Consider the following 8539-nt stretch of genomic DNA (forward strand, 5'->3'; position numbering starts at 1 on the left):
GCGCTCATTGGTCGGCTGTGTGTCCGTCTCGCGCTCCCGCCCACCCACCGTCTCCAGGCTGACAGCAACACGCATGCTCTGCTTCGGTTCCGGCCCGCCCGCAGTCCTGTGACCTCCGCACGCGACAGTTGGGTCCTAGCGGAGCGAGCGCTAGGGGCGACACAGCCCGCTGTCCCGAGTGCGCTGCTCGGGCACTGGTCTCGCTGAGGCGGTGAACTTGGGCGCCTATCCGCTCAGTTCTGTGTACCCACACACTCATACCCATTATCTCTGACACACAAGCACGACCACCACCCACCAGGCACCCCCCACAGGTGGTGGCTGCAGGCACACAGGTAGGGTACAGAACACAAAATGGGCACACGGGATGCAGACCCACACACACAATCACAAGGCTTACACAGGTTCGAGGGCATACACGGGCACACACACATGCACACACTACACACACGGAGACACGTACACTACACACAAGCACACATACAGGGACACTTGGACACACATACCTGCCCACAGGGGCACACGTACACACAGGAACACATAAACGTCAACAAACGCAGGGACACACATATACCACACACACATTGAAACACACAGGAAGACATGTACACTACTCGTAGGGCCACACAAACACTAGGACACACCCAAGCACACATACAGGACACACTGACACAGGGTCACTCAAGCATACATACACAGGGGCATACACATGCAGGGACACAAGCATCTGTCTGCCACAGACAAGGAAAAAGAAAAAGGTGGTTGCGTTCAAGACCTTAGACCCGAGAGAGGCCAACAATATGCAAGTGACCAGTTAAGACAAATGACAGCCGGCATCGAGTCCTGTGAAGAGGCACAGCAGAGGCTGGGCAGACGCAAAGGGGGCTCCAGAAGGCTGTGAGAAGGGTGGGGAGCAGTCTGGGCAGAGGCCCTGAGGCTGGAATTGCAAGAGCTGTCCATAGACCGGAAAGAAAAGAAGGAGTGGGGGAGGGAGGGGAAAAAGAGGGGCTGATACCAAGGACTCAAAGAGAAAGTAAATGTTTAGAAAGTTATGATGGCAACAGATGTACAAATATACTTGATACAATTGATGTGTAGGATGTAAGAGCTGTAAGAGGCCCCATAAAATGATTTTAAAAGAAAGGAAGAGGGAGAGGTATTCTGGAAGTAGGAGGAGCCACTGGAGAACAAGGAAGAGGTCAGTAGCACTCCATTCATGGCCTTCGAGTGTCCCTTAGATCTGGAAATCAACTTGTCTTGCCATGGGTGTGGTTGGTGACTAGCAGTGGGCCAAGAGGGGACAGGGAAGCACAGTGGGGGCCATGTGATGAACACAGGAGCAGAGTGGCAGGGAAAGGACATTACAGGGGAGGGTGTTCTTTTTCCACAGTGAAAGCCTGGAACTTGGTGCTGTCCTTCGGATGGAGCCCAGCTGGGGGGGCGGGGGGGAGAAGGGGTGTGTGTGTGTGTGTGTGTGTTCCCCTGGTGATATAGTGGGTTACACATTGGGCTGCTGGCCACAAGGTTTAGCAGTTCAAAACCACCAGCTGCTCTGCAGGAAAAAGATGAGGCTTTCCACTCCCATAAAGAGCTAGTTTCAGGAACCCACAGGGGCATTTCTACCCTGTAGGTTGCTGCCAGTCAGCATCGACTCAAGGGCAGGGAGTTGAGTTTTGAGAGATAGATGTGTGTAAATTTTGCTGGTTCTGCTTCTCGAAAAAACCCAGCCTAAGGTACCACTCAAAACCTCTGCTGATGTGCATGCCTCATTCAGTGCACCAGGCCACCCCACAGGGCTTCCCGAGCTCGGCGCTCACCTCCTAGCCCCAGGTTGCCTCCTTCCTCTCAGCACACACAGGGCTTTACACGTCACAGCTGCTCAGTTACATGTATTACATCACTCTGACTAGACTTCATGGCAGCGAGTCTAGTCCCCATGCCAGGGTGAGGTCCATGAAGAAAAAGCTCAAGGCCCAGGCCCACTGTCTGCTCCCAGGGACCCAGTACAGAGGCTGGGAGTGCATCTCAGTGGGTGGACAGGTAGATATGTGTTACAGTGAGGAGGAAAAAGAGGGAATGAAGATTTTTAAAGGGAGAGTGGACAAAAGCCGGTGACTGTTCTGGGTCCTGCCTGCGGCTTCTCAGCTCGACACCCGCTGGTGTTCAGCTGCCTGCTGCACTGGTGGGAGCTGAGAGGAGAGGAGGGCACAGCTGATGGACCCAGGCCCCAAGCTGGATGCAGCAGCTCAGTGGCACAGCCAGCCAGGCTCGGGCTACTTGGGTTCCCTCTGCTGCCCCAGCGCTAGCGATGGCAGTGCTTTGGACTCACGTGAGCTGCGCTTCTCCAGGCTTTATAACACCCACCTTAAATCCCGCTGTTCAGCGTTCCTGGGGCGGTTCTAAGCCTACGTCTTTCCTGTACTGCAGGCCCCCCTGGCAGCCCAGTGCTGTCGGGGAGTCCGGGGCGGTGCAGAGCTGCCAGGTGTTGGAGTCTTAATGAAGACAACATGCTGACATGGGAGCCAGAGCCAAGCTTTCTCCCGAGAAGAGCATCCACTCCTTTCTCCCAACTCCACCCTTCTGTCCGCAGAGGGGCGGCCAGGCGTGGATGAGTGCCACCGTACAGCAGGGGCAGGTGTTCTCAAAGTCCCCTACTGCTGTGGGAGCATTTCGGCAGAGGCGCCTAAGAAGCCCCTGCCAAAGACTCCATGAGGAGGCCTCCGCCACCCACAGGCCACCCCATTCTTTCAAGGCCTTTTGTGACAGCCACTGAGGCTGCCCCAATGTCGTAGCCCTTGAAGTGGGTGCTCACCACACAAAGGCAGGCGGTTCAGAACGAGGTCATCAAGGAACAATGCAGAAGCAGCTCTAGAACCCCTCCATTCTAGAACCTGCCCCAGCAGGCCTGGAACCACTCACCCCCACACTAGGACGCACTGTGCTAAGCTGCCTGCTCTGAGTCTTCAACCTGGTCAGTCCTGCCCTCAGCCCAGGAAGCTTTCAGAGTCTCAGCTGCTGCCTCAAAAAGGCACAGGGCACCCCCGACCTCTGCTGTGCACGGACCCCCTGGCACCTGTGAAGCCTCAGCCCCAGCCCTGCTGGCCCCTGGCCCATGGCCCCAAGGTGAACTGGACCTCCCCGAACCTACCCTCGGGCCCCTGCCTGCCATGAAGGGCAGCAGCCGCCGAAGGCTGGGCCAACGCGTCTTCACAGAGCAGGTTCGAGAGTGCCGGGACAAGGGCTACCTGCTGTCCTCCAAGAAGATCGGCTCTGGTGCCTTCTCCAAAGTCTACCTGGCCCGCGCCACGCCGGAGAGGATCCAGCATAACGCCAAGCTGTCTGCCGACCTTCAGGACAAGCACCATGCCATGGTGAGGGCCCTGCCCAGGCCACCCTTTCCCACAGGCTCAGGTACCTTCAGTGTGCTCTGTCTACTGAGCCGTGCGGCTGCCCACAGCACCCACACTCCATAAATCAGGGCCCGAGGGGAGAGGCAGAAGCTCTCCGCTCACCGATCCCAGCAATGAGCCATGGTCAGGATACAGCCACCACCCTCCTTGCAGGTGGCCATCAAGATCGTGTCCACAGCTGAGGCACCCGCGGAATTCTCCAGAAAGTTCCTCCCCCGGGAGATCTCATCCCTCAATGCCACCTACAAGCACCTGAACGTGGTAGGCAGCCTCCACAGCCCGCCCTGCCCAGGCCTTAGGGCCGAGCCTGACTGCTCCTGGGTGATTGATGGGCAGGTGGGTCCTGCAGGTGCAGCTGTACGAGACTTACCAGAACAGCCAGCGCTCCTACCTGGTGCTGGAGCTGGCTGCCCGAGGGGACCTGCTGGAGCACATCAATTCCGTGTCAGCCCGCCGCTGCTGTCCCGGGCTGGAGGAAGACGAGGCCCGCAGGCTATTCAGGCAGCTGGTCAGTGCTGTGGCCCACTGCCACAGCTCAGGCATTGTGCACCGGTGAGGGCCCGTGGCACGCACGCATGGCGCAGCCACCAAGTACTAGGCCCGGCCCCCTCCCTTTCCCCACTGTCACAGTTCAGGCAGTGTGCACTGATAAGGTACGCTCGCGTGCATGCATGCACGCACACAGAGCAAGACCACCCAGCACCAGTCCCTGCCCCTCCCCACTCAGGGACCTGAAGCACCAGGCCCGCCCCCCTCCCCTTCCCCACTCAGGGACCTGAAACACCAAGCCTGCCACCCCATCTTCCCCACGCAGGGACCTGAAGTGTGAGAACATCCTGTTGGATGAGCAAGGTCTCCTAAAGCTAACTGGTGAGTGGGGGCCCTTAACCCTGCCTGGCACCTACCTTCAATTCCCCCAGGAGGTCCAGCACCCACCCTAGCAGATGCCCTGCCTCAACACTGCCTGGCCTCACCTGTGAAGAGAATCAAACTTTTTGCCCCCAATTTGACTCTGGTCATCAACCATCCCAGGAGGCTGACACACACACACACAGCCCACCCCTCCCTCCCCCTTGCCCTAGCCACCCCTCTTGACGTCACCCACGCACCCTTGCCCCTCCCCTGCCCAAGACTTCGGCTTTGCCAACTGCTCTGGACTCAAAAACGCGCTGCTAAGCACCTTCTGTGGCTCAGTAGCCTACACGGCGCCCGAGATCCTCATGAGCAAGAAGTACGCAGGGGAGCGGGCCGACCTGTGGAGTCTGTGAGTGCCCCCCCAGGGTACCCCATCCCAGGCAGGGAGGTGGGGAAGAGCAGGCCCTGAGGAGCCCATGCCCCCAGAGGCGTCATCCTCTACGCCATGGTGACTGGGAAGCTGCCCTTCAAAGAGCGCCAGCCCCACCGCATGCTACACCTGATGCGCCGAGGGCCCACCTTCCGCCAGGGTCTGTCCTCTGGTGAGACGCCCTCTGGGTCGCCCCATTGAGCAGCACTCAGGATGGGACACGGGGTGGTGGGGGGTGGGGGTGGTATCCCCAGGCTGGGCAGGATGGAGGAGATGAGCCTCCATAGCCCTGGTACCTAACCAAGGGGAAGGGGCTAACTGCATCCCCTCCAGTGAGTTCCGACCCAAGCTCCGCCCCCAACCTTGGGTAATCCCTTGGATAGTCGGCCACCCATGGCTTGGTGTCCCCACTGCGGCTGAGGGCGGCGATGGGCCGGGTGGGAATGGCAGCGGGGCACAGCCGCCAATCTCGCTCGCAGAGTGCCAGGACCTGATCCGCGGCCTGCTTCAGCTCCGCCCAGACGCCCGCCTCGACTTGCAGCAGGTGGCCGCGCACCGCTGGATGCTGCCCTTCGCGCCTGCGCTCTTCTGCAATGTGCTGGGCACCGCGCCAGGTGTGGGTAGGGCCTCGGAGGCCTGGGGGAGGACCAGCCCTCTTCCCTGCTGCTCCTCTCCACTCCTTTACCCCCGCCCGCCCTTCTGTGTTACAGAGGAACCTAAGTTCCCGACCGCCCTGGATGAAGTTCCGCGTCTTAAGGACCCGGAGCCCTTGGGGACTCTCGTGCAGCTGCAGCGTCCCCAAAGGCCAGGCGCCCACCACGATCGCACATCGGAACCGACGCCTGCCTTCGGGGCGCCCAGGCTGCTGCAGGCCCACCTGAGATGCAGCGTGGCCTCCCCAGGAGTGGGCTTTCGGCGCCCAGGCGCGGCCAGCTGTTCCCAGCAACCCCTGTCGCTTTGTTCCATCTCTGCTGCCCCCAAAGAGGCGAGGCACTGCCAGGTCAAGTGAGGAATGGGCAAATAAAGTTTATTTTCTGAGAATTTGAGGTGTGAGAATTCACCCTGAGGAGAGGGAGCACTTGAGGGTCATGAGCTGGTGGCACCGAGTTGGGAAGGCAACAGAGGCAGGCCCTACAACCACCTGGGGCCTGGCAGCGACTGGACAACCAGAAGATGAGTGGAACCAGGCTCCAGATAGGGCCAACGGTGGCATCAGGGTGGCCGGGGAGAGGCTGGGGCAAGTGGGCAAGCCCATAGGCACCTCAGGGACTCAGCTCGTGGGGCGGGGTGGAGTCTGGAGTGGCATGAGCAGCTGAGGCTGGGGAGCCGACCAGGGAGATGGCAGGAGTCTGGATATGAGGCACTGGGAAGCTGGGCATGACCCCAGACACAGGCCCAGCGTGAAGATGGAAGCCTCAGGGGGAAACCGCAAACCAGTCATAGGGAAGCTGTTGGGGGCAGAGGCCGCGGGGTCCAGTCCTGACCCCTGGCTTCCTGAGAGGACCCAGGTGTGCTGCACCAGCAGGGCAGTCACAGAGGGGCGAGAGAGTCAGGTCTCAGGCAGTCAGAGACTGGGAAGCCCAGGGGGACTAGGGAGGAGCTGGCAGCAGGATGGGTATCACTGCAGTGCCCTGAACATGGGGGACCCCAGCTGAGCCCTCAAGGTTCTACTGCCCATCCTCCACATCCCACGTGGAGGCAGCCAATCCAGACCTCCTGCTGGTGGTGACAGGGCACAGGACTGGAAGGTGTCCTTAGTCTCCCAAAAGTTCACTGAACTCTTGCTCAGAGCTGGGTGGCTGGAGCCTTGGGCTGGGAGCCTCAACACAGCTCCCCGGCTCTTATTCAGTCATGGCCTCAGGCCAGCTCCAGAGATGCCTGGAGGGAGAGTGGAGGTGGTGGCAGCTGTGAGGGCCTCATGGGAGTGCAGGTCCCTCCTGCACCTGTTGCTCTTGCTCACACTGTTCCTGTTCATGGTGGTCCAGCTGCTGCAACCGCTGCTCCACATCCTCTGGCACCTGGACCTCTAGCAGGTTCTCCATGCCACACTCAGGCTCATCTCCAATAAGCACCTGTGTGTGAGGGCAAGAGGAGGGAGGTGAGCAGCTGGCAGGGATGGGCACTGCCTCCCCCCCCCCAATGCACCCACCTGGATGAGCTTTTCACAGGCCACTCGGACAGCAGGTTCCGGTTCCCAGCTGTGTAGCTCTCGAAGGACCAGGTAGGCTCCCTGGTGTCGCACCTGCTGCCGACCTGGTGCTGTGGCTGTCAACTAAGATGGGGTAAAGGTTACCCAACGGTCAGTGTGTGTGTGGTGGGGTGGCATTAGGGTAACAGGACCCCAGCTCACCAGCATGATGGCCTCAATGAGCATCTTTCGGATGTCAGCATCAGGTTCTCGCTGCTTGTCCGGAGGTAGGTACTGCAGGTCGACAGGCAGCCCTGGGGGCAGGTGTGGGCCCCACTGGGTCTCTGGGCACAGCCCACCACTCCTCTGTAGGGCCCACCCTGAGGTCCCACCCAAACCACTCACGTTCCATCTCCTCCTCGGGAAAATCCCCAGGCCCCGCCAGGGGCAGCAGCAAGAACGGGAGAATGTCCACCTCAGGACCCAGCAACCACTCGTGGTGTCCTAGGGGAAAGCAGAGATGGGCAGCGTTGACAGAGACCTCGGGGTCCAGTCCCAACCCCTGGCAATGCCCCAGCACCACTTACTATGCTCCCGTGGCTCCCATCCCCCAACAACGCCCCTAAAACCACTCACGGTGCTCGAAGCAGCAGTTCCGAAGTGTCCCCACTACTCCGCCTCTTCGAACTGAGGAGTCTGCTGCCTGGATGAGGGGCAGGAGCCGCTGGATCACACACCTGGAGAGAGGGGCTGTTCAGAGGCGGCGGGCTCCCTGCCAACCACCCCTCCCCACCCTTCGGCCGCCTTGGGCTCCACCTGTCGGAGTCCAGCAGGAAGGAGCGCGCCGCTGGCCGCTGGCTGAGGTTAGAGAGCAGCGGTGCCAGGTAGTGCAGGGGAGCACGGGCGTTGTAGCCGGGCGTGCACAGCGCGCGCACCAAGCGCTCTAGCGCTGGCTCCCCCGGCTCTGCGGCCTCCAGCACCCCCATGACAGCGGCGCAGGGCGCCGGTTCCCGGCTGAGGTTGGCCAGCGCAGCGGCTGCCTCGTCCGCCCAAGGCCACTGTGGATCCAAGGCTCGGCCCAGCAAGCGGGCAAGCAATCCGGGGTCGGCCGCCAGCAGCGGTTCGTGCAGGCCCGGGTCGGCTGCCAGATTCACCAGCGCGCGGGCGGCGTCACAGGCCGGGGCCGGGGCCCGGGATGCCGCCAATTCGGCCAGCGCCCGCAGCAGAGCCGCCTGCCTCCCGAGCAGCGCGCGGCCCGGCCCGGAGCCGGTCAGCGCCAGCACGTGCCGTACCGCCGCCGCCTGCAGGTCCGCCCGCGCCCCCAGCGCCAGGAAGGGCAGCAGTTCCCCGGCCTCCGCCTCGGCGCCATCGTCCACTGTTCCCCGCATACTGGGGCCGCCCGCCGCCGCCTCCATGCAGCTGGCCCGGGATGAGCCGAGGCACGAACCGCTGGTCAGCGTCCAACGTCAACACGTGGGCCGCGGCTCCGCCCACCAAGGTCGCAACGACCAATCCCAGGCTGTTGCACGCATTGCGCACAGGGCGGGGGCGGGGCCCGGGGCATTGTGGGACTAGGCTTCCAACCGGAAGTCGGGCACAAGCACAGCAAAGGTAATCCGTGCTGCCAGCGGTCAGTTTCTGCCAGTTGGTACTATGTTCTCCTCATCACCCTGGCGTCGCTCCAGTGTTCTGCAAAGCCCACCCCGTGGGCCTGCG

The 8539-nt window shown here is 61.4% G+C and overlaps 2 protein-coding genes across 2 annotated transcripts; one reads left to right on the forward strand and one right to left on the reverse strand.

Moving 5' to 3' along the window:
• The first annotated feature begins 3167 nt into the window (after positions 1–3167).
• Positions 3168–5704, forward strand: LOC101653507 (testis-specific serine/threonine-protein kinase 5-like). The gene is made up of 8 exons (XM_004697602.1): positions 3168–3371; positions 3564–3671; positions 3760–3962; positions 4225–4280; positions 4542–4674; positions 4752–4867; positions 5175–5309; positions 5406–5704. Exons 1-8 carry the CDS (start codon positions 3168–3170, stop codon positions 5702–5704), a joined length of 1254 nt encoding a protein of 417 aa, XP_004697659.1.
• HGH1 (HGH1 homolog) lies at positions 5702–8286 on the reverse strand. Its single transcript, XM_045286323.1, has 6 exons — positions 7640–8286; positions 7460–7560; positions 7229–7327; positions 7046–7137; positions 6845–6967; positions 5702–6767 (listed from the first exon to the last, which is right to left on the reverse strand). Exons 1-6 carry the CDS (start codon positions 8236–8238, stop codon positions 6612–6614), a joined length of 1170 nt encoding a protein of 389 aa, XP_045142258.1. The 5' UTR covers positions 8239–8286; the 3' UTR covers positions 5702–6611.
• Between the last annotated feature and the right edge of the window lie 253 nt (positions 8287–8539).

This window comes from Echinops telfairi, unplaced genomic scaffold, assembly GCF_000313985.2.
Source record: "Echinops telfairi isolate 266 unplaced genomic scaffold, ASM31398v2 ScPeMD7_1;HRSCAF=3_0, whole genome shotgun sequence".
In the NCBI taxonomy this organism is placed as follows: Eukaryota; Metazoa; Chordata; class Mammalia; order Afrosoricida; family Tenrecidae; genus Echinops; species Echinops telfairi.